Raw genomic sequence first — 25819 nt, 5'->3', positions numbered from 1 at the left:
AGCACTATATCATTGTGAGGTATGTGACTCGCCACTGAGCCACCTCCTGCTGGCTGCGCTGGGGATTAGCTCTGTAGGCCAGTGCGCCCTCTTCTGGTGATGTTTTGCCATTATCACTTCTACTCCAGGGACCCACGGCACTCCTAGGACCATGGCATCCTCATGATGACACAGTCCTCTGGCTGTGCCACTCTCCTTGCTCCCCTGCTTCTGGGGGACAATATCAGTCTCTCAGTCCAGCCACTTCCTCAGGCAAGTGTGGGGAGACCTGGCTCTGCCCACTGTTCCAGGTCCCAGTCCAGAGATCCTGTACACAAACACCACTTGTTGTGTCCCCTCCAACTCCACTGTATCTCCCAAGGCCACTTCCCTGTGGCCCCCTGCATCCTCTTTGACTTTTCTTCAGAGCCTTTGCTTCCTGATTTCTGCAGCCCACCAGAAGCTGTCTTTAGTTCCTGGGTCTCTGCCTGCCGCATTGCTCAGTCAAGGGTGTTGCTGCCCTCTGCTTGTAAGTCAGCCAGTCTTCCTTCCTCCTCAAGCTCCAGGGAGCCATTGCAGCTTCTCTGTACGGCAGCTGTTCTTATATAGGCCTGCAATCGCTGATTGGCCACTCTTATAAGCCCTTCGATAATTGGCTACCTCACCCCTCAGGGCCCAGCGTAAGGCAGGTGTCCCATCACAATTATGATTATTATTATTTTATTCTGCCTTCTAATTAATTCCTCTTTAATACTCTGTAAATACAATGGAAAAAAGCTATGACTTTTTGTTAATATAGATTATCTACAGTTCAAGATGGTGTGAAACATACAATTGTTTGGGGATGCGTCTTAACTTGTAGTCTCACCAATTTAAAATGTTTGCAACAGTAGACTTTGCTATCCCATAAAATACATCCTATTTTATGGGATATGGCAAAATATGCCATATATTCCACAAATCTTTAGGAATCAAACAGATACTTCATAAAAAACACCCATGAGAACAGAAGGCTCAAAAATAGGCAGTGGTTAAAAGAAAAACAGTGTATTTTTCAAAGGTTACAATTTTTCCTTAGATTTTACTGCTCATTCTTTTAAATGTTGGGCAAGGTTTTCAAAAGTGCTTAGGTTCCCATTAATTAGACCCTCCTGTGATTAGCAGTGTGCACTAGAGCATTGCACTGTAAGTCCCCCATATGGACACTGTGGGAACTAACTGTAGGGTTCCTAGTTTGTGTTAACATACTGCCCTTCAAACAGGACTACATTAACCAGAACAAGGAACCTTTTAGTTGGCACCAGCAATCTCCACACGAGGGTACATCACTTTGGTGCACGTAGCTCTTCAAATCCCTGTAGTTTGAACTGTAGGACCGGGTAGTAGTTTTCAAATTTTTTTTCTCATGACCCAGTTGAAGAAAATTGTTGATGCCCGCGATCCAACATAATTTGAATGGAGTGTAGGCTCCAGGCTGGGGCTGAGCACGAGAATTTGGGGACATAGGAGGGGGCTCTGGCTTTGGGGGCGGGGACAAGAGGGACTTAATCTTCAGTGGCTCCCAGTCAGTGGTGCAATAGGGATGCTAAGGCAGGCTTCTTGCCTCTCCTAGCACTACAGACCATGTTGCACTCCAGAAGCAGCCAGCAGCAGGTTCCCAGCCAATCAGAGTGCACAACTATTACTCAGGGCAGGATCAGTGTGTGGAGCCACGTGCACTTTCTCCTAGGAGCTGGGCCTGCTGCTGGCTGCTTCTGGGGCTCAATGCCATCTTCAGTGCTAGGAGAGGCAGGTAGTCTGCCTTAGCACCTCTGCTAATCACCTGATCACCCTGCCACAACGAGGCCCAGTGCCTGACCTTCCACGATCCAGGACTGGGTCACAACCCTAAGTTTGAAAACCACTGGTGTGGCCAACACTGTGGCAAAGCTCCCTGTGAACTCAGTGAGACGGTCTCACTAAAGTTGGTGCAAGGAAGTGTAAATCACGTCTTTGTGTGCCTAGGAGCTACCTTGTTCCCAGATGGATTCAAACAGAGGGAAGCAGGTGCTTGCTCCTGCCATTCTCTCCAGCAGCCTTGGAAGACGTGCTCTAACTCATGCTGAAGCTCAACAGCCATTCTGCAAGTAGGAACTGCTGCAGGGAAGCATGACATTAATGCACTTTCAGCCACATTGGTTGCTCCCCCTTCTGTTTACTTTTACAGCCAGTTTGCCCCTAAAGAATCCCCTGCCACTAGCAAGATGCCAGCCTCTCTGGTGCTGCACCATCTTACACTGGTGGACTTGGTGCCAACAAGTATTGTTAGCTGGAAGCATGAACTCTGAAGTACAAGCATTTCAAAGGGCATGAATCCCTGATAAACAACTAGCAGCTCTGCTTTACACACTTCCATTAGATGATATACAAAGAATAAATATTATGTCCATTGCTCATCAAACAACAATAATAATCCGAAGAAATAAACACGGGCAGAGTTACGTTCCAAATAACCCTGTTTACTATACACGCAAGGCCTAACTTTATAGATTCTACAGCTCTGACTGGTTTCTGGAAGTGACTGAAAACATAGAACACATTTGGAGGGCTCACAAAGTTAATATTATTCTGAGTGAGAACTTGTGGGGAGAGGTGTGGGGGGGAACACCTGGACAATGTATTTCTTGGGTGTCATGGGGAGGCTATCCTCTTTTGGAATAATATGGACAAGATTAGGCAACCCCTGTTCCAGGGCAGATCCCTATAAGCTCATAAACTATAAAATCAAAATAAACTCTCATAATAGTCTAGTCTGACCAGGCCACAAACCTCACCTATCCATTCTCATAGGCTCATTGTGGCGGGTTTTAAGGGTGCAAGCCCTGCACCCCCGAAATCCCCCGGGCTGAGCCAGCGGGGTGGGGTGGGGCTCCGCGTACCCACCGCCTTTCAAATGCCCAGTTGCCCCGCCCTCCGGGGTCCACGGGCGAGTCTGGCCCCGGGTGCGATCACCCCTCACCCCTTGCGGGGTCAAGGGGGCTCAGCGGACCCGGACCTGAATCTTCCCGGGCGGCCCCCGGTCGGGGGCCCGACCGGGGTTCTTGAGCCGTCCCTCTATTCTCTGCCCCCTCGCCTCGTTGCTCCTCTCTGCGGGGGAAGGGGGGGTGCTGCGTTCGACCGTCGCCGCCCTTTGGGCTTACGCTGAGGTCGGGGTGTGGGGAAGTGGGGGACCCGGGCCCGCCCTCACCACCGGGTCCCAGCCCGAGGCCCTAAGTGAGATGGGTGCTTTAAAGCGCTCCCCTCACGGCAGGCGGGGCAGCCGCCCGAAACTCGCCTGCCCACGGGCGCCAGAACGGCCCCGCCTCGGACTCCTTCCACTCCCGCTGCTCCGGCCCCCTGGGCCGGTGCAGAGTCGAGTCACTTACCCCGTCGTAGACGCCGGGTTCATCCCAGGGCGAGCCTCCAATTGCCGGGGTCGTCTCCCTTGGTCGCCCGGAAAGCCGGGTGCTTGGGGTGCCGGGAAGCCAGGGTGGCTGCCCGCTCGCTTCCCCCTCCTTGGGCGTCCCGGTGCCCCTGTTATGGGCGCAGCCGGGTGACGTCGGGGCGTCAGCCCCGCCCCCTCCAGCGGATCCCCGCGCGGCTCCGGCCGGAGCGTGCCCGCGGCTTCCGCCCGGGGTGCGAACCGGGGCGCCCGCGCCGGACGCCTCCCGGGCCCCCGGTGTTTCCCCCGTCCCCTCTGGCGCGCGCCTGCCCCCGCCTTTAGCCGCTGCGGAGCCGGCGGCACAGCGCCGAGCGGCTTCTGGCCGTCCCTGGCCGCCGCTTTCTGCCGGAGCGGGGGGGCCTCCCCCGCCCCTAGTGTGGACCCTGCCGGGTCCGTCACACTCATAACCTCTTGCGTTAAGGTTGCTGGACATCAGGAGTAGACACAGACCTAGAGAACAGGAGAGGCAGGTGCTGGAAGAAAGAAAGTGGATCTGAGAGCATAGTCAGTATTGGCTGAGACTACTGTCTTTTTAAGGGCCCGGGAATAGGAGTAATGTAGTGTGGAGTGGGTGAGGGCTCCCCTCTTTTCCAATCTAGCAGAATAAGCTTGTGAAGAGGGCAGTGTGTATTCTGCTTCTTCCCTCACAAGAGAGGAGACACCTGCAAGGACACTGTGCCTTCTCTCCTCCCAGGCAGGAAAAGGTGTAAGTAAAAAGGAGCCAGCTGAGAACTGGGGAGCCAACAGCCTTGCCGGGCCCTTGGGCAATGTGGGAGACAGGGCAGTTCCGTGCAGGTGGTGTGGAGCTGGGCCCAGGGCAGCCAGTCTGCAGCACTGCCCAAAGCACTTTACACTGCCCCCCCGCCCCCCAGCCCTTAGCACTACATGGAGTGCACCACATAATGCTCCAGTGACGATTTAAATGACCCAGTGCTCAGACTGCCACTACTGATTCACTGGCCCTTTAGAATCACTGTACCCTGGGGCAGTTGCTCCCTTCCCTCCCCATTAGTGAGCCCGGCTGGGAGAAACCAGTTTAGGGCTGCAGCTGGCCTGAATCAACAAAGCCCCAAGAAAGATGGCTATGCAGGCTTGGGCTGAGAAGAGGAAAAATGTTGGCACTACTACACAGGCCTTTGAGGAAGGGTTGGGAGATTCCTGAAGCAAGAAGAAGGGTTGGGTCTGAGGTGCCAAAAGGCTATATGATGGGGCAGAGAAGCTCCATACCAGCAAAGGAGGGGGTAAGGAGAGCCTTTAGCCCCAGCCAGTCCTGCCAATGCTAAACCTGGAGGGGGAAATAAAAGGAGAGAGCCTGACTCAGTTCAAGGCCTACTGTCTGGGAAGGAGGAAGACTCTCTGCCTGAGGAGATCATCAAGGAGTTAAAGAGGCTGGCCTGCTAGCTGGAGCAGCCAGCCTAAGGAACAACTAAACCCCAAGGAGTGAGCAGTGCTAAAATCAGAGACTGTTTGGGAATCAGGCCCGAAGGAAAGGGCAGGAATGTCCCACCCCAGATGATGGGGTATGGCCTAGTATTGAGTTATGTTCGCTTTTTGTTTGTAGAGCCCTTCACCCCCACCCAGAAAGGGATAATACCAGTGGGAAAATTAATTGGTAGGTGAGAGTCGTGCCTCAGTGGACAATGGAAAAAGAGACTATTTCTCTCCCCAACCCAGAGGGGCCTAGGCTGCCTATGTACACAAGGGGTGCTGCTCCAGCCACACCAATGCAGACATGTATTTGGGAGAGAACTAAATAAGACCTTGTAGAGATGGGTGGGAGCAAGCTTATTTTACATATTTGGTCTGTGTATAAATACTTGTAAGAGAAACCTGAGGACAAGGTTCTGGCAGAGTTACCTCAGGCCACGAAGGCCTCTTTGGGATAGCACTTCAGCATAGGGAGGTATAGCAGGCTGTCATTCAAATGAAGACTCAACATGGGTAAATTCCATATGGAAACATTACAACTATCTCCACAAGGAAGAGAAACAACTGTAAGTGGCAGTAATACCTGCCAAAATGGTAAATCCAGGAGTTTTGAGATAATCAGAAGTGATACATTTATTGTCAAAATCTTTGAGAGAGACTGACTTCCTTTCATGAAGTACTTTTACCACAGCCATCTGGATTCTGGTAACTTCCCTCAGTCCTGATGGAATTTCCCCATATAATTCCCCTGCTGGCTATGTCCTGTCACAATGGCACGATTATGTTGTGTCACAAAGCTATGGCGTGAACATATAAAGGGAGCACACTTACTTAAACTGATCCTATTGTTAGTTTCTAGACCCAGACTGACAGAAATTATTCTATCTCAGGCAGATGTGGCAAATTGAAGATGTGAGGAGCAAAAATCCTCTGTCTTGTTTATAATGAAAACTCCCAGTATGGCTGGTTGTTCTCTGAGATGTGGGTAATGCAGTTTTTGTTCTTTTGGGATGGTAGTACTGCTGTAAATGGAAGGAAGAATCTTGGTGCATTGGAACCACTTAAGTCAGGAGTCACTCTGTCAATGACAACAGTAACAACAAAAGGGTATAGATGAATAGATTGATTTTTTTGTTGTTGCCTCTCTCAGCCCTGAGGACTTACAATCTCAGTCTGTATATGTGGGTATAAGGGCATCAGGCCTATTCTCAATGGGAAATTTTGAAAAGAGAGGTTTTGATGCTCCTTGGTTTTAACAGTGTTACAGTTGGCATTAATATACTTGCCCCTTGTCCTCCTTGCTTCCGATTCCCCGAGTATTTCTTTAAGGAAAATAATAAATCGATTATTTCTCTTACCTACCCTCAACCCACTTCCTGACTGTAATTATCTTTGCCATCAAGACATTTGGCAACAAGAAAGATACAGACAGAAGGTGACACTTGGATGGGAGATGCTGCACACAAAAACCTGTTAGCTGAGGAGTGAGAGATCTTTATAAGAGCAGAATCCAATATAGAAAAAAAATCAAGGGCCAGTCAAAATGGCATTGGAGAAGGGCACACAATTCCATGAGTACTGCAGTTCAGGAGAGCACTCATTAAGGGCTGAGTACTGCATTCTTTCAGTTGCCAAAACTCCCACTGCAATCAATTGTGCCAGGAATGTAGGCTCAGGCCCAAAGTGAAGACACGCAAAGAAAGAAACCCAAATTTCCAGCAGCTGTTCAGATGAAAATTAAATTCAGCGCTAGAGATCTCACTTACACCACTATTCAGTGTAAAGAGACCAGGCTTAATGTAAAGCAGAATCTGTCACACTGAGCTAAGTTCTGCAGCCAGTTATTTAGAAAGCAGAATTTGGCCTTTTCTACCTTGATTACAAATAGGAATTTAACAGTTTTCAAGTACAAATCTTATGAGCTTTTGCGTGTACTTGGAAAGTACCCTCTGAGCTAAAAGCTAGCTGCCTCTTGGCTCATGCTGTAGAGGTCTCTTGATCTTAACTGTTGCTGTGATCTAGGTACCACTTGCATTGCTCAGTACCCACACTAGGGCTATGTCTACACTCATGGTTTCTTGTGCCAGAAATATGCAAATGAGGCAAAGCGTGGAATATCGCTGAGCCTCCTTTGCATACCTAATGAGCTGCCATTTTTGCAGAAGAGGCACTTGCACCAGAAGGAGCTGACTACACTGCCCCTTCTTGCACAAGAAAAACCCTCTTGTGCAATGCCATTCTTCCTGAAAAGTAATCGGCATAACGGCATTGCACAAGAGGATTTTTCTTGAGCAAGAAGGAGCAGTGTAGACAGCTCCTTCTGGCTCAAGAGCCTCTTTTGCAAAAATAGCGGCTCATTAGGTATGCAAATGAGGCTCAGCAAATTCCATGCTTAGCCTCATTTGCATATTTCTGGCACAAGAAGCTGCGAGCATAGACATAGCCTAGATGTGTGGGTTACAGATGCAACCACAAACAAATTAATTAATTCATTAAAATTAAGTGAAATAAACTATTTATACTGTGTTGGAGGCCTGAGTCAATCTGATTAATCTTTTAGGATTCTGGGTCATAAAAACCCAAGCACAATCAAGAGCAGCAAACCATTTAAGCTCATTTGGGTTGAGAATCCCACTGCCAGAATATCTCCAGCATAGAAAAGCTTCAGGGGGTAGCCGAGTTAGTATGTAACTGGAAAAACTTAAAAAACAATGAATAGTCTAGCAACACCTTAAAGACAATCAAAATATGTAGATGGTATCATGTCATCTGAAGAAGTGGGCTGTGGCCACGAATGCTCATGAGACCATCTAGATGTTCTGTTAGTCTTTAAGTTGCTGCTAGACTATTCATTGTTTTTTAAGTTTTTCTAGTGTAGAAGACAGTTTATTTAGTGGGAAGGCCAGATACTCAGCTGATGTAAATCAGTGGTCTAAATTCATTGGTGTATGTGGGGTTGGAAATGAATTTTCCCCAGATCAGATTGGTAGTTGCTGGGGGGAGAAGGAGGGATTAACCCTTGTTTGCAGTGTGAGAGTGTAGGACACTTGTCAGGATTATTCATGTACATCTCATTGAAACATTTCCTTGCCATGGTGTGGTCCTCAGGTACTGGTGCAACTTGGTCCCTCCTATTGTCTGCTGGTGACAGATAAACATGGTACTACTGGGTTTGACCAATGGTTCACTAGCCCAGTATTCTATTTTTCAACTGTGGCAGATGTCAGAGACAATAATCAGAATAGGGTAATATCTAGTGATACATCTTCTGTCACCCAATCCCAGCTTCTGGCAGTCAAAGGTTTAGGAGCACCTAAAGTATAGTGTTGTGACCTTGACAATTTTGGCTAATAGCCAATGATGGACCTATCTTCCATAAATGTATCTCATTATTTTCAAACCAATTTTTTGACTTTCACAACATGCCCTGGCAAAAAGTTCCAAAGTTTGATTGTGTGTTGTATGAAGTGCTTCCTTTTGTATGGTTTAAATTTGCTCCCTATTAATTTCACTGGGTGACATCTGGTTCTTCTGCTATATGAAGGTGTAAATAACACTTCCTTATTTACTGTCTCTGTACCATTTGTAGTTTTATAGACCTCTTTCCTATACCCCCTAAATCATTTCTTTTTTCCCAAAGATGAACAGTCTCAGCTTTTCAATCTCTCCTCTTACGGACAATGTTCCATACCTGACTCATTTTTGGTCTAATTTTTCCTGTTCTAATATATCTTTTTTGAGATGCAGTGGCTAGACCTGCATGTGATATTCAAGGGGTGGACGTGCTATGGATTTATATAGTGGCATTATTATATTTTCTGTTCTGTTATCAATTCCTTTCCTAATGGTTCCTAATGTTTTGACTGCTGCTGCATACTGAACAATTGCTTTGAGAAAATTTTCCATGATGACTTCAAGATCTTTTTCTTGAGTGCTCCTTTAGTACCTTGATCTTTTGGTCCTTTTTGGTTTACCTCATTATGTTTTTACATTTGACTTGCCAGAGTTTATGCTTCTCTCTCTTTTCCTCAGTAGGTTTTGACTTTTAATTTTTAAAGGATTCCTTTTTCCTTCTATCTGCCTCTTCTCTCTGCTCTTTAGCTATGGTGGTATTGTTTTGCTTCTCTTATTGGGGTACCACAATCGATCTTGTGGAGTTCGATTTAGTGGGGGTAGTTAAGACTTGCTAAATCGAACTCAGAGGGTGCCCCCCTCAGTGGCTGGTACTTCTGCTTCTGCAAGGAGTAAGGGAAGCTGACGAAAGTGTTTGCACCCATTGGCCTCCTGCTGTGGGAATGGTGGGGAAACTCAAAACAAAGTATGTCAGCTCCAACTATGTAATTAATGTAGCTGGAGTTGTGTATCTTGATTCAATTGACCTCAGTTTGTGGGTGCTAGTTGGTATTGTCAGCCTGGGATATTCAAGAGATAAAATTATATGATCTGTCCGTCCCTTCTGGCCTTACACTCTGTGATTTGTCAGTTAGAGCTATTTTCACTGTTGCCAGATCTCATGATATTATCACAAGTATTATGAGGTTTGTTTTTCTAAAAGCGCCAGGTCTTGGAGTCAAGAGAGATAGCTCTCCTGGTTGTGCAAGAAAACTGGAAACATGAATCCTAAATGTTCAGAAACAGAAGGAGAATAAAAGGAATCCCAGATTTATTATTTTTCTAAAAATCTCTTTCTTAAACCAGTCCTGTAGTTTCTGGGGAGTCTGACTCATGATTTTTGAATGGCTGGTATTGGCAATACTATAATTTTTGCCAGAAAGACACTGACTTGGAATATTGGAGGGAGTGAATTGAACTCTGTGTTTATCTAAAACACACAGTAGCTCCCTTTTTGAGCAGTCTGTTTCTGTGGGATTGACAATCTCTGGTGCATGCACCTCTTATTTTCTTTCTGTCTCAGATGACTGTTTTCCAATTCAGTTCTGCAGGACACTCAGTGAACAGATCCTGACTTGCACATAGAGTTGCTTTGAGTAAAAAATGCCCTCTTGCCCATTTATTTTGGAGCACAGCAAGTTTTGGCAATTGAAGCTGCCCAAAGGAAGTTTTCATGAATCCTGGAGCAGCTGCGACACTGGGAGGAGAATAAATATTTTATTTTACGTACAGACACAAAACACACTCCTGCTTGAATCCTTGTGCCAGTGCCTCGACTACATGAAAGTCTAGAGAAATGATCTGCCTCAGCCCAAGGGCAGCTCTTGAAATTGTGAATTGTACAACTCTGTCTGTGGTGGCTAAGTCAATGCATCTTTATTCTGTCTTGCTTGGTCTTCAAATGTGCTATTAAACTCATTACCCTTCCGCTCTGTTTCATAGCTGTTGGAGTCCAAAGCTCTGCAGAAAAACACAGGTACCAAGTCCACTATGAAATGGTTCATTTAAAGAGTTCAGACATACTGCACTATCCATGCCGCTACATGTTGGCTGACTTATAGGGCACCCAGTATGTAGCACAGCTCCATTAAATATCTACTTGAAATCAGGATACCACAGCCAGCAACAGCTATCTTCAGGCAGGCTTTAGGCATTGTGTCCTTTTCAATATTATGGGTGGACACCTAGGGAAATAAATAGCATCACTTGAGAATGTCTTCTGTTTAAATTGTGTGATGCATGTAACACTCCCCCAGGATGGGAATGTGATTTCTCATTAAACTAGCTTAGGTTGAAACCAATGGATAGGAAGAGATGCAAATCTATATAAGGATGATCATGAACCTGGTAAAATATATTTCTTTTAGTAAGATTAAATTATCCCCCAATTTAAATCTACTCAGGGCACCATGGTATGGAGTAAGAAGTTGTCAATATAATAATAAAGAACTGATTTTTAGCAAAAGGTGTTTGTCTTTTACCAGGCTTTCCATGCAGAACCAGAGGGCTCAAGATAATACAGCCCCACTTACATTACATCACTGACGTAAGGAGAAAAATCATGCCCAAGGTACTGGCTTTGTCTCCAGTTGGCACAGCTACAAACCTTGCTGTGACAGAATGGTTATGGGGTAGTGGAAGAAAAATAATCCTTTCTTCTAACATTGAACAAGGAACTTTATTAGAAGAAAGCAAAAATTAATAGACCAAGACTCTCTGCCTCTTTCCTTGGAATAAGGAATTCCTGAATTCTCCCTGAATTGAGCCTCTCTTCCTTCTGCAGAAACAGTATAAATGTCCTAACACATCTTTACAAAGTAGTCACAGGAAAGTTGGGAAAGGTCCCCAGAAACCTGGGAATGAGTCATAAGTTTTCCTCAAGTGAAAAGGAGTCTGTATGTGGAAGTTGGGAAAGGGTGGTATTAAAAGGCTGAAGAGAAGTAGCGCTGAAGTTTGGAAGAGTTGGATGAGTTTCTGAGAGGGGTCTGGAAGATCCCAGCCAGATCTCTCAGCTTTGTATCTGCCCAGGTGCCTGGCTACGTCTGATACAAGGGATCTGACTTGCTTATGCCAGTTATGTTGTGTTCAGAAATGAAGAGAAGAGAGACTCCTGCCAAGCCAGCAAGATTGCCTGATCCTGCTGGTCCTGTCCATGCTTTGGCACCATCTCAACACCCTAGTCCTGACCCAGGGTTTCCTGCCCACATCTAGCAGCTGATGCTGTGATTCAGGACTGCATTGGGTCTCTGCAGGGGTTCTCCATCTTCCCCCAGAGGAGGGAGGACAGGGCCTGACGTGGTTGTGCACTTGGGTTCATGTCCTCTGCCTCCAGGCCCTGCAGAGGCTTCTATATGATGCAGGTGGAGCATGCTGGTGCAAGCTTTCCTTCACTGCTTCTGAGGGCTCCGATATGACTGGCAGCTCCTTTATTTGAGAGGTCTTCTGTGAGACCTGTCCGAGCTTCCAGACTTCTGCCAGGGCCTTCTCCAGACCTGGAAGTTGCTTTTGGTGACCAGGTCCTTGGGAGCCACCAGGGGGCAGACCTCCTTGCGGAGCCCCTGTTACACAATCTCCATCTCCATGTGCAGGCAGCGGAGTCCCCCTCAGTGCACCAGAGGTTGGTCCTGACAGAAGTCACAGGATCAGAGAAGTGCTTCTCCTCCAGACAGGGAGCCCAGTGCGCAAGTCCAGAGCCCCTGGCTGGGTGGGGCTCATTAAGCAGCTGCGGAGCTATGCTGTCATGCAGTGTAGAGGGGAAAATGCCCAAAATGGATTACCAGAATTTATGCACTTCACAGTGACATTTTTACTAGACATTTGGTAGCCCTAACTAGCATGCAGGCAATAGGCTCTTGTACAGAACTGACATGACTGAGGCAGAATTCCTTGTGCAAGTTTATCCTCATCCCCTCAATACTAACTTCTAACCTACAGCTTCAATTAACTCCCTTGGAGAGGGCAGAAGAGCGAAGCCAGAAGAGGAACCAGAGTTTGTAAGGCCACTGAGCAGAAATTTCAGCCACGGTTTGGGGGAGCCAAGGATAATATCTGGGATGGCTACGCCTGCTTGTCCTAAAGTCCAATATATCAGGGATATAGTCCCTGAAATATTCTCAAACCCTGTGAAACTAGAATACTGCCCCTGCACAGGGAAATCACTTTCCTAGAGGAGATAAAGCACAGATTTTTCTATACTTAGAAGTTAGTTTTCCTCCCTTTAAATGGCTCAGTATTACACAGAATCCATGAAAGCAGTATGTCCAGCTCCAAATATTCAGGAATTGTGAGTCAGGCCCAGAAAATCAGGAGATTGGTTTAAGAATTATGAGATTAAAAGATACATTTGAGGTCACTGTGTTTGCCTTCTAATTTTAGATCTTTTATAGGTCTCACTTGAGTGGTATTTTCAATATTTTCTGCTCAACCATGAGGGCTAGAAACTTACTTTAAAAAACTGAAAGCTGAGATTCTTACCTAATCCTGGTAATCCAGGATCTGGGTTTTTTAGGAAAACACCAAGTATTGTGAGACTCGCAATGCAACCGTGAGAGTTGGCAGTGAAGAGAAAGATTTACCATAGTAGTGTATATGCTGCAGCACCGTGAATGCAGGAAAAGAGTAGGCACTCAATAATGGAGACCGCTGAACTGTGAATAAGGCTATAAAACCTTTCTTTCTTTAATGAATTTTTCCTACCTAGCTTTTCTCCTCCGTCCGGATCTATTGTGCGGGCAGGCTAGCAGGCAACGTGCTTACCTCAGTTAATTCACTTTCAGACTAAAAATAGTAACATATCTGTAATGTGTGCTTAGCATTCTTTGGAAAATGCCTTGGATCTACAGCCTGGTAAGTCTTCCAAGTAGACTTGCGCTACATTGTGCTAGCCTGTAGCTAGAATTGTTTTTTATTTTTAGATACAGAATACCCTAACTTGGAGACTATTCAAAAACTCTATGTAATGTACAGAGTCCCTTGGAAGCACATTTTGTACAGTTTCTTGGTTCTCTTCCTCCCAAGGGCAGTCTAATGGGGAATTCCAAATGTATCATGATGGATAATTTCCCTCAAATCCTTTAATTTTAAATCTTTCCTTCTAATTCTAGTGCTAGTTAATCTCATTGATGCTTCATGTTATCTGCTGTCTGTATAGACTTGGATTTGACCTAATAATAAATTGCTGTGCGTGACACTGCAAATACTTGATACCTGCAGAAGATTTCTATTTGATGATAAATATTGGCAGCACCTAAAAAAACAAAAATGCAAGCAGAATGTGATTTTAGCCCCATTTGACAAGAAAGCAAAGGGGGTAATATAATAATTTTTTTTCATTATGAAGTACCCTACATACGTTTTTAAAAATATTTTTTATATGAATGTACTGAATTTTATAATTTTGTGTACTGGAGGAAAGAGGTTCAGTTCTACTTGATCTCGTTCATATATCTGGCAGTAATATGCCTGGATCAGCACGTTAAAAGCTGCTAGTTCTGGATTTCCATTGATACTATCTGTTGTTGTTGCTTTTGAGTAAATGAATCCTCAAGTTTGCACAAATCAGAGTTTTCAAATGGCATCCAAGCAAGTTAGCTTGCCTTACAGCTATTTGAATATGCATATGAATTTCATTTCCCGTAGCCATTTTGTTGATCATGCAACTCTGATGACAAATTTACTACACTGAAGCCAATTTAAATAGGTTTGCATTTCTTAAATATACTAGTTGATTAAAACTTCCATTTAGTTTATGAAGATGGGGAATGATTTGATATAGACACAGAAGGCATTACTCCATTAGCATTTCTGCTTAAGATTGTGTCAGATTCCTCAATTGATGTAAATCCAGGGTAACTCATTGCACTTAATAGAACAGTAGAAATGAGATGAGAAATCCTTATGCCTGTAATGACATGTTCTTATAGTGAACAGTAGCAATGTGGTCAAGAATCTTCAGTTATGGTGCAATCTAACACTATTTTGCATAATGGTGGCATGATGTGTCATAGAGTTAATTGTAAAGCCATTCCGCTATGCCAACCCTTTAATATTGCTTGGAGGAGTTCTGCTTTGCGCTGTCATTCAAACAGTCTCTCTCGAGTGCACTGACATGGCTGGTAAAATTTATATATTTCTAGTGAGTACACTGCCTCCATAGTGCATGCATTTGACAGTATGCAGTCACTATTTTTTTTTCTAACCGTACTTGCAAGAGTTGGCAGATCATCTACAACAATGACAGAAAGTTTAAGCTTTTGTAAAATTTATGTTTTGAGTGTTTCTTGGAAAGGTGTGAGGTGATAGGTATTGATAACTTCTAGTTTAACACGGGTTTGCTTGTTTAGTTGGCAGGTGATTTTGGCTGGAAAATTATGAATTGTTACTGCTTTGCCTGTACAAGCTATGCACAACAGACAGGTTTGGACTTACTTTATCTCTTTTCTTAGTTTTGCAGCAATAACCTTTTATTTTAAAAGGCATCGTTATGTTTTTTCCTAGTCTCTGTGTTCTTCCCCCCACCCCCTCATTGATATTTGGTGTTTGTGTACTGGAGGAAAGAGAACTGTGGCAGTGAATGACCTTTAACTGTCCCCACAGTTTAATTTCAATTTTATGGGCTTAACAGAGTTGATCCCACATCCATTAACATTTGTGACCTGGAGCTGTGCTTGAGCAGTGTTGAGCTTCCCTGATTGTCGTGAGCCAGCAGTGGCGCTTGTGGCTTCAGTCCAGTGGGAGGAACCAAGGCTCAGGGCTTCTGGCCCATGATGTGGAGACTTGTTGCAGGACAGCTGGAATTAAGATGGTGCTAGATTTGGCCCATGAGCTTGAAGGTTCCTCATTTCTGCATTAAACAATACATTATATTAATATAGCTGTGTCTAGTGTAAGTAATGATTTAGTATATGTGTAAGTGAGGCATTTCCCTTTCATTTGTGAAATGTTCAGCCTTATATGCTAAAAAAAGAACTTTAATAATTGATTAACATTTTTTATTGTTTCTCATGAAAAAGTAATGCAGTTCGGTTTGTTGCAGGATGTTGTTGCAAGTGCTAATAGGGCAATTATACTAGATATTGTGTGATGTACAGTATTCAGAGTTTAATGAGCACACACTAAGGTGAAGGACAACTTTGAGTATAACACAGATTGGCTTTTCCCTACTTAGCAGATGAGATTATAGGCAATTATTAAAAGTGAGTTCCAAAACAATGATATATATTCATTATCTTTTGACAACCGCATACTGCACACAAATTTAGTTCAACAGATTTGTTGTTGAAAATGGTGGAAGAGAATATTTCTGCTTTTTATTCCAATATAAGGACAGTACAAACTGTTTTAGGGATTTGAACCTAAGGGGTTGTATTTTTCAAAGTGCTGAAAACTAGTTTAAATATGGTGCCTCTGATGACAACCAAAGTCTCATTGCTGATTGACTTAATTGAGAACAGAATTATGCCAATGCTGATTGTTTTTGAAAATCCAACCCAGTGTTTTCTGACCCACAAATGACTACCACCAGAACCATTACTTTTCCTTCCTCCTCTGTAACACGCTATGTTCTAAGAGGCTAATAGCCATAATGTGCATGTGACAGACAGGTATAAGAAAAAAATGAATATTCTCCTCTTGGATTAACTGGATTGTACTCAACAGTAGTATTATGTTTTACTCGCATAAAACAGACACAAAAAGATCCAGGCCTTTTATTCTCCTTCAGGCCAAGCTCCTACTGATAAGGGATTCAGAGGGGTAACTGAGTTACAGCTGATGTCCAGTCATCTGAAGAAGTGGGTTGTGCCCACAAAAGCTCAAGATACCATCTACATATTTTGTTAGTCTTTAAGGTGCTACTAGACTATTTGTTATTGATAAGGGAACTTGACCTGTGTAAAGACATTTGTGTTAAGCCTAGCAAATAGCTCAGCAGATAAAATTGAAATTGGTGAGAGCAAGAAGTGAGCTGAGGATAAAATTTGGGAGTGCTACTGTAACCCACACAACTTCTGGGGATTATGTACTGTCCTACCTAGTGGCACTTAGACCATTTTACAGAAGGAAAAAAATGGATTTGATCTATGACCTTAGCTGAGAAAGAGCTAGCTTTTAGCTCAAACTGTAGAGGTTTATGTACTAAGCTTCAGAAGTCCCAGCTTTGGTTCTACCTGCTGGTTTAATGCTATGTTCTAAGAGGCTAATAGCCATAATGCGCATGTGACAGGCCGGTATAAGAAAAAAGTGAATATTCACCTCTTGGATTGATTGGATTGTACTCAACAGGAGTATTATGTTTTACTCACATGAAACAGACACAAAAAGAGCCTTTAAGGTTCACCTTTCAGTTAAATATATAAAAAAATATTTCAAAAAAAGGATTAATAATTGGAGTGCTGAAAACTGTTAACTATTCTCCCTAACCCTACATGCTGTAATATATTTGTGATCTGTTACTGAGATCCTCCATATTTCATGAATATTTAGAAAAAAGCAGACTTTGGAAACTAGCCCCACAAAGCCATATGACTGTTTTTGTTTGTTTGTTTAGTTTTTAAGAAGGCTGAAATTGGTCTGCACACTTAGTTGAAGAACTACTTCTCACTATCTGAAATGTTAGTAATCGGCTCCAAACACCATCGGGGGATACATCAATTGGCAGCAGCTGTGGAAATCTATTCAAGTTAGTGTTCCCAACTAAACTGTTTGGGTTATGTAGGAGGAAGCGAGAGAGAATTCCATTAAGTGCACATAGACTTTGGGAACAAGCCTTGTAGTAAGTCATTTTAAGGCTCATGGTATTTTGCATACAATAAAGTATTAGGCAATGCTTCTGTGCATGAGAGATTCGTCTTTTATATTTTCCCTTCATACGCGAATTGTGAATTAGATTCTGTACTATTAAAAAAACAAAATTTGAAATAATTAACCATGGAGTATTCTCCTAGCTTTGGGAGCATCCCCATTGAAAATGTGATCTCTAGGCTCAGAACTGTTGCTCTTCCTAAGGATTTTTTATGTTTTGTTTGTGTTTTATGTTTAGTATTTGCATATTATTGTCTAGCACAGGTCTTGTATTTGTGTCACTGTTTGCCTGTGAGCTTCCCCCCTCCTCTGCCCCAGTTAATAATAATAGTTACAGGGCCAGTCTGTCGAGTGCTAAGAATCGGATCTTACATTATCATACCAGTGTTATTCACTGATGGAATTTGAATGTATCAACTGAAATTCACTAAAAAATGCTGGGTTGACAAAGTGACATGTGGCATTTTGTAATCCTAATGGATAGATTATGTCAATAACACAATATCCTTCATATGTAGACAAAAAATCCTCTGCCATTATGTGATTAACAGTAGCAGTTGTCTACCCTATTAGTGTTGAGTCCACTCAGTTTCCCCAATAAAAATATGCCATTAAATAGGTCACAGTGGGAATGCCTGTCTTTTAAACAAAGAATAATAAAGAAATTAAAATATTCTGCTACCTGTTCTCTGTTCTATTTCATTGTATTCATTCCACACATAGTAAACTTGTATCCACAATCAGAAATCAAGCCTTGCTTGGGAATCTGGCTTACAGTAGCTAAGTATTCTGATGATATTGATAGTGTCAAAGAACTTCCCTTGTTTCAGGCCTTCCATAGTTGTGAAATATGGGTTCGCGGTTTTTACTATGGCATGTCAGTTAATATTAATAAAAAATTTAAAAATCTTGTTGTAAAAGACTAATATTGATCCGCTGGTCTCCGCTAGAGAAACATTATGTACAGGTGTGGATTTAGATTACAAAATAACCCTCCAAATAATCACAAGCTCACTTTTATTTCTGCAGAGTCTTAGCCTTAGAAAGCAGCAAAAATGCAGATGGAGGGGATAGGATGGCTCAAAGGATTGCAAGTAGGCTGTAAAGCCCTTCTATGTGGAATAACTATTTGTATCTGTGACGGGGCAGTCCAACCCCACATTAGCCAAGGGAGGCACCAACCGGCCTGCTAGGCTGGAAAGGACCTGCACCTGCAGCAGTGCTGGGCATGCTCCAACTGCGGGCCAGGTATAAAGGCCAGGGAGATAGCTCAGTTGGGGTTGGCGTCCGAGGAGGGAGGAACTCCCGCCCAACTTCCAGAGCCACTGCCGGACCAGCCGCCGGAGCAAGAGCCGCCGGGCCTGCCGCCTCCGCTGCTACAGTCCCCAAGCCAAGCGAGACGGCAATGCCAACCACAGGGGGCAGCCTGCCCAGCCGTGGTGGACAACCCCGTCGCCGCTGCCCCAGACGTCGGGCCTGCCAACGTCACAGTCATTGCCAGCCCAGCGCCTGCAGGTGGAGTCTCCGTTGGCCAGGGGCTGGGGTAGGAAGCAACCCAGGGCAGCGGGCAGGGAACCTCCCGGTGGCTTGGCGCGTTTCGGGGAGAACTCCCCACGGAGCCAGTGGTGGGAACCACCCACCACTACTAGGACCCTGGGTTGGGGCCCGGTGGAGAGGGAGGGCCCGAGCCTCTCTACCCCTTCCTCCCAGAGCCTGGACTAGGCCTCTGGGCCTGCATTTGTAATGAACTAGGCCTCAGGGCCTGCAACTGTATTGGACGAGGCCTCAGGGCCTGCATGTGCATTAGACTAGGCCTCAGGGCCTGCGTTTGTAACGAACTAGGCCTCAGGACCTGTGAGTATAAAGGCTCGAGTCCAAGGCCGAACGGTGCGGGGTGGACACCCCACAACAATATCCCACCCAGATTTTCATTGACCTCACAACTTTGATGGTGATCTGATGGTAGTGGCCATTTGTTGGCATATATGAGATACATTTGGTGATCTTGGGTTAGTCCATGATGAATAGAGAGCCCATAACTGGAAAACCACCAACATAATGTTCACCACAACCCTGAGGTTGGTCTGTTGAGGTAATTTAATACTGCATCCGGGTTTGTATGAAGAAGCCCCTCTTGCACCAGAAGTCAAAATTCAATATAGTCAATAGAAAAATGTGCAGGGATCATCAGATCCCATGCAGTTCTCCAGTGTTTTCCAGTGAGTTCCTATGACAATTAAATGTAACACATACATAGAGTTCTGTTAAGTGTTAAATACTCCTTTTACCTAGGAAGTCCTGCTAACATGAAAGGCATACATCATTTGGGCCCAAACATTTCTAATTTCACAGTTGTCTTTTAAAAAAAAACCTTTTGTAAGCATACACACAAGGTTTGTCAAATGGTCATAAATTTAAAAAAATAGAATACCATTAGGTCATTCTTTCTGTCTCCTTTCCTTTGAGACTTTGTGGAGTTTAGTTTTAAACTTTCCTAAGCAATGGAGCTTCCATCACTTCTAACATGGGGCCTGATCGATGTAATTGACTTTAAGTATCATTATCAATGCCCAGACAGAGACTGGGCTGAGGAGGTACTTCTGCATTTCCCCTCCCTATACACATCCCATCTCCCAGAGGAACATGTAGTTTTTTAATCATTAACAGGCCAGTTTTTACTGAGTGCTCCCTTCAGGTTGTATCTGAGATGCTGTTATACTTCCATATAAAATATTGAAAGGAAATAGTACAGTTGCTCAGATGCAGCTAGTTGGTAACAGTTGATATTTTAATGATGATAACAGCTGACCGTCGAAATACCATATGGGTTTAGCATAATAATTTTTGCTAGTGGAAATAATTTGTCCCTTTAAACCTTCAGTGCAAAACTTTGCACCATCGATGGCTCCATTGGGAAAATTGCCTGAAACCTATTTTGCATATACATATACACATAGGCTACGTCTACACTGGCCCCTTTTCCGGAAGGGGCATGTAAATTTCACCAGTCGTTGTAGGGAAATCCGCGGGGGATTTAAATATCCCCCGCGGCATTTAAATAAAAATGTCCGCCGCTTTTTTCCGGCTTTTAAAAAGCCGGAAAAGAGCGTCTAGACTGGCCCCGATCCTCCGGAAAAAGTGCCCTTTTCCGGAGGGTCTTATTCCTACTTTTTCCGGAGGATCGGGGCCAGTGTAGACGCTCTTTTCCGGCTTTTTTAAAAGCCGGAAAAAAGCGGCGGACATTTTTATTTAAATGCCGCGGGGGATATTTAAATCCCCCGCGGATTTCCCTACGACGACTGGTGAAATTTACATGCCCCTTCCGGAAAAGGGGCCAGTGTAGACGTAGCCCAGGTGTATCAAAAGATAAATTCACAGAGGCCTAACAGTAGCTTGCACTTGCATCATCACTGAGAATCAAATGGAAATTCCTTGTTTGCAATCCCCAGAAATAAAGCCCTGCAGTGAATCAGCTTTGTCATAGTCATGTATTTTCAGAGAGGAGGCATTCATTGCCCACGTTCAATGACATTTTAATGGGTAAGACTGGCCCATAAGCTGTGCTTTCTTTAATCTTCTTTGAACCCAATCTATGTAAAGGCTTGTTCTGATGTTGCTTTAAAGATAAACTGTAGATGAGCATGCACACTTTTAAATTTCTAGTTATTGGAACTATTTTCTTCTTTTTTAGTTGTATCTATTATATTTATAATAAGTGATCATCAAGGGGTACCGCCTAACTACAGACTCTACTCACATGTCACAGTGGAACACAGATAAGTTGTGTGGTTAATTTACACTCTTTGCTTTTCTCCCCTCTGTAAGAGTTCACAAAGTACGATATATTCTGCATGGTGATAGTGTACACAGGAATGCGAGCACAGGAATGCACAGGATAGTGTGCATTAATCTCTCTTCCTTTTAGGTCAAACAAATGTTATGTGTCCTGGTAATGTTTTGATAGGATTTTAATATTTGCCTAAGATGCAGTAGTAGAAGCACACCTACTTAGCTGGGGCTCCAAGAGTAAGGTTTAGAACAGGTGATATAATCTAACTTGACAAACTAGTTAAATATTGACAAGAAGCGGAAGAGCAGCAGCACTCAGGCTGAAGGAGAAAAGTAAGGTCTGGCATTCGTGATTCCACATATCCAGGATTTATCCAACCAAAATGAACAGCTGGAGTGGTCCTAATGATCCACCCGAGTATAGTCTTCTGCATAGTTTACCTTTTCTTCAGTTGTTAAAGGTAGGTCTGTTTGCTCAGAAAAATTATTCTTATTGGTACAGAACATTAACAGTAAATTGTGAAGATGCCTAGAAGCTGGTTTAACTTCAGGGAGATATTTTTATTGTCGATTGCACCATTACATACAGGCTTATAGTGTTCAAAATTTAATGAATAAAAAATAAGCAAAGTCCTTTAGTGACATTAAAATTGCATGTTTTATAGCCTATAATTTGACCTTTTGCAATGATGATTTTGTGTGTTCATTTAAAAATGTTTATCTTGTTGACAGAATTTACCTTAAGACTGCTTTTAAAGGGGGATGGTTACTAATGGAGAGACTTTGTCAAGGATATTCTGCGATTATTATTTCATTTAAAATAACAGCGATGTAGTCAAAGGCTTTTTTTGTTGTGTGTTGCTTTTTTAAAAAATGGTGTGGTATTCTATTATTGCACCAAATCCTTTTATAAGCTGGCAGGCTGGGCAGAAATGCTGTCCCAAAAGGATAACTGAAGAGAGACATAAATAAAACCTGACACATTAACTGCCTTAGGTTTCTGTAGTTGCACATTTGGAAATTAGAAAACATAGAAGAGACACAGAAAACTACCATGTTTGCTTTTCAGAAAAGGTGATTAAATAATCAGCAGCTGGAATTTACACTCTACCTTTTAACACTAAATAACAATAGCTAGTCAGCTTCTGTTTTATTCCCACAGTAGTAATGAAATAGTGGTCTACAAAAAAAGTTCAGTCTTCTGGGTTTTTCTTCATAAATTTTTTAGAAGAAAAAGGAGAAATAATAATAATAATAAAAAAGAATAGTTCCAAGAAAATATTAGAGAGAGCAATAAAACTCTCCCAGTTTATTTTAACAGGAGTACTGTTTGGGAAGCATCTCTTTAAAATATAATGTTTGAATAATGTATTGTTGATTATCTGACTCTTTACAGAAAGCGCTGGGTGGTGTAATTCCAACGTGCAACATGGCCTATCCATGGCATGCACTTCTTGGCAAATATTCTTTGCTGTATGGAGCCTTATTGAAACATGGAAACATTAATGTAAACCTGCTGGACAGTAGTTTGATGGCTCATTTGTGAAAGCTTTCAAGAGAACTATGAAATACATATTACATTTAATAACAATGAGTAGTCCTGTGGCACCTTAGCGCTCTCTCTCTCTCTCTCTCTCTCTCTCTCTCTCTCTCTCTCTCTCTATCTCACTATATACAGTGTGTGTGTGTGTATATATATATCTATATATATATATAGATATGTAGATATATATATAAATTATGAGCTTTCATGGGCAAAACCCACTTCCTCAGATGAGCAGAATGGAGAAAAAAGGGGGGACCCTCACAATTTATAACAGAAAAAGAAGTGAGAGGGAAGGAACTGTAATGCCGATGCTAATGAGGCTACTTGAGTGGAATGGAAGTGCCCCACATTTAGCTTTTGATGTGAAAATTTGACATTAAACTGGATGATTCTGTTGTTTAAAGCTGTGCTTCTCAAACTATTTGGCCCATTGCACACCTGGCCAGGGGCAGATGACCGTTTTGCGGGGCCCCGGGCAGCATAACTCCGCGGGGCCCCCCCTTTGCCACGGCGAATGCGCCGTGACGGCATGCGCATGCGCGGTGGCGCCACAGCGCATGCGTTGGGCTTTTTTAAGCGCGGGGCCCAGGGCGGCTGCCCCGTTCGCCCTGCCCTATATCCGCCCCTGCACCTGGCTCTATGCAAACCTTTCCGCAGACCACCAGTTGCTAATGGAAACTTGCTGTTAATTACATAATTATGCCTGAGATATTTTGCTAGTGCTGTAGTTGGGGAGAACAGTTTATTTTAACCAATAAGGCAGGAAATACTAATTTAAATAATTAAACAGATTAAGCATTTTAACTTCCTTATGTTTGTTTAGCAAACTTCATTTTAAATAAAGTAAAATATTAATTTATGTCAACACAAAAGGTTGCCATTTTTACTTTATTTATGGCAGGAGTGGGGAACTTTTTTTGAGTCAGGGGCTACTGACCCACAGAAAATTCAGTTGGGGAACCACACAAGTGAGAAGCAAAAAAAAAAAAAAAAAAAAAAAATCCACCCTCCAAAAAAACCCCAACCCTCAATGATGTGGCCCCTACACTGAGACACCTCACTCCTCTGGTGCTCCAGCCCCATGGCGGTAGGGGGAGGGACTGGGAGGACTGAGTTTCAGGGTGTGAATTTTGGGGACCCCCCTAGGTTCTGGGGTGGGGGACAAAATTGAAGGGTTCAGTGGGATAGGGATGGGGGTGCAGGATTGGGCAGGGGGTGCAGGAGGGGATGAGGGTGTGAAGTCTGGATGGAATACAGCGTACAGGAGTAGGCTAGGAATAGGATGGCTGGCCAGAGGAGGGGGCAATAGCAAGGGAAGGTGCAGTGTGTGGCCAGGAGGGAGGATGCAGGAGCAAGGGTGTGGGTAGAGAGTCTGGCCAGGGGGTAGGTGTCTGGCCAGGGGGAGGGTGCAGGAGCAGGCTGGGGATAGGGTATCTGGCCAGGAGGGAGGGTTCAGGAGTGGGCTGGGTGTGTGTGTTTTTGATGGGGGGAGTGCATGACAGGAGTGGAGGTGCAAGGTCTGGATACAACGGAAAGGGGGGCACTTGCATTCGTGCCCTGCACTGCTCCTAGGCACCATGTTCCAGGCACAGCCTCCCGCTGTATATGGGAGTAGCAGGGAAAGCCTCCAGGCAGTGTGTTCACGCACAGTTGTTTCCCCAGCTGGGGGAGTGGCAGCAGCAGCAGCAGCAGCAGCAGCAGCAGTGCTCAGAGTCACTTCTGACTCCCTTTCTTCCCCGCACGCTGGATCGTGCAATGAGGCTCGGGGCTTTCTCCCTCCCACCCCAAGTGAGAAGCCAGCGCTGGCGCTCCAACCTCGCAGGGGGAGGCTGGAATGCCAGTGTGGCTACCTGCCGCGGGGGGAACAAGCGGGATTGAGCTCAAGCCCTGGACCACCTGGAAGGCAGCTGTGGACTACGAGTGGTCTGCAGACCGCAGTTTGAGAACTACTGGTTTAAAGCCAACAGTCTTCTGTGGGAGAAACAAGCCTCCTTTATTGACTGAGATACTCTCACTTAGAGGAAAAGCTTTCAACCACTTGTATGCTGGAACATTGTCCATCCTGGCTGAGATCTGGGAGCTCTTTATACAGGGATGAGCTTTGAAGTTTTTATTTCTTGCTCAGGCAAATTTCCCATTGAAATCACTTGTATTTTTCCTGAGTAAGGGCCATGTAAGACACAGGATTTTACCTATTATAATTCCCCCAAGGAATGCAGAACATGTTGGTAAAACCATATATGGTATATCTTGCTTTGGTAGTGATACATTATTCCTTCATTTGATACAGATGCAATTGATGAATTACCAACACCATATTCTTGGGAAAAATATGTAATTTATGTGTTGTATGATATGCTAGATTCATTGGAGGGTAAATAAACCAGACAGCAGAAGAAAATGGATTATATACAAAGCTGGCTAAATAGTTGTAGTTGCTAATGATGTGAAGCTAACTATGTTCCTAAATGACAGTCTTGCTGTAGGCTAGCTTGATAGCCTTATTCTTATGATTAGTTTTAAATCTTGGAAATGTACATCACTAAGAACACACCATACAGAGTTTTTTGGTTTCTTTGTGGAGGTGTTTATAAACTCCTATAAAGGTGTTCCATGTTGTTTTGAAATGTATTCTAATTAAACTGGTATCACTTGGTGAATAATGAAAAAATGTCATTAATTATTGGTTGGACCCTGCCTGGAATTCTTCCACGTGAAGAATTTGTTCGGTATGGTTCATGACTGCCATTTCAGTTTCATACTGATGAAACTCCACTGAAATCAATGGAATTGTACCATCTTAAAACAAAGTTACCTAGAGCTGAATCAGGCCCTCGTGATGCAGAGGGAATTCTGCACAATGAAAAGCAACAAGATTGGGCATAAAATTTAAGAAAGGAAATATGAGGGCAGGGATCCAGTGCAATAAAAGGAAATAAGGTTAGCTCGCACTCATATCATCTTATATGGCAGGTAAGGGAATTGTGTCTGTTACTCAAAAAAATTTCTGGTACAATTCATGCTCACCATACAAAATATACTGTAAAAACAAAGTATATAAAATCATATTTTAAAATGGGAATCATCTCAAGGCATCTTATAATGAGAAAAAAAAGCTGTAAACTGAGCAGAGAGGATTTTAAACTTTGCTGTTGAGAAGAGCTGGGGTTGTTTTTCTGTTCCCAAAGAAAACATTGTCACAAGACAATATACAAATCTTAGCCAACCATGACGAAACAAGAGGAATCTAAAGACAATTTCATATTAATTGAACTGTAAACGTTCTGCTAAACATTAAGGCTACATCTAGACTGCAAGCCTCTTTCGAAAGAGGCTTTTTTGAAAGATACTTTTGAAAAAGCCTCTTTCGAAAAAGAGCATCTGAACTACAACCAGTGCTTTTGAAAAAGCAAGCCTCTTTTTTG

General features: G+C 43.7%; 1 protein-coding gene across 6 annotated transcripts in view; it reads left to right on the top strand.

Annotated features, from left to right (window-relative positions):
• Positions 1-25819, top strand: part of NCKAP5 (NCK associated protein 5) — a 659073-nt gene that overhangs the window by 127497 nt on the left and 505757 nt on the right. For 2 of the 6 annotated variants that reach the window (XM_025178767.3, XM_014580891.4), the window contains exon 1: positions 20832-21309. The exons of 2 other annotated variants lie outside the window; for them this stretch is intronic. In XM_025178767.3, coding sequence (XP_025034552.3) covers positions 21232-21309 — 78 coding nt within the window. In that variant the 5' untranslated portion in view covers positions 20832-21231. Of the gene's footprint in view, positions 1-20830; positions 21310-25819 lie in introns of those variants that run through there. 2 more of the 6 variants (XM_025178765.3, XM_025178766.3) reach the window with 2 other exon arrangements.

This window comes from Pelodiscus sinensis, chromosome 7 (genome assembly GCF_052426305.1).
Source record: "Pelodiscus sinensis isolate ZL-2025 chromosome 7, ASM5242630v1, whole genome shotgun sequence".
In the NCBI taxonomy this organism is placed as follows: domain Eukaryota; kingdom Metazoa; phylum Chordata; order Testudines; family Trionychidae; genus Pelodiscus; species Pelodiscus sinensis.
Note: the sequence above shows the minus strand (reverse complement) of the source record. Positions and strands in the feature narration are given on the sequence as shown.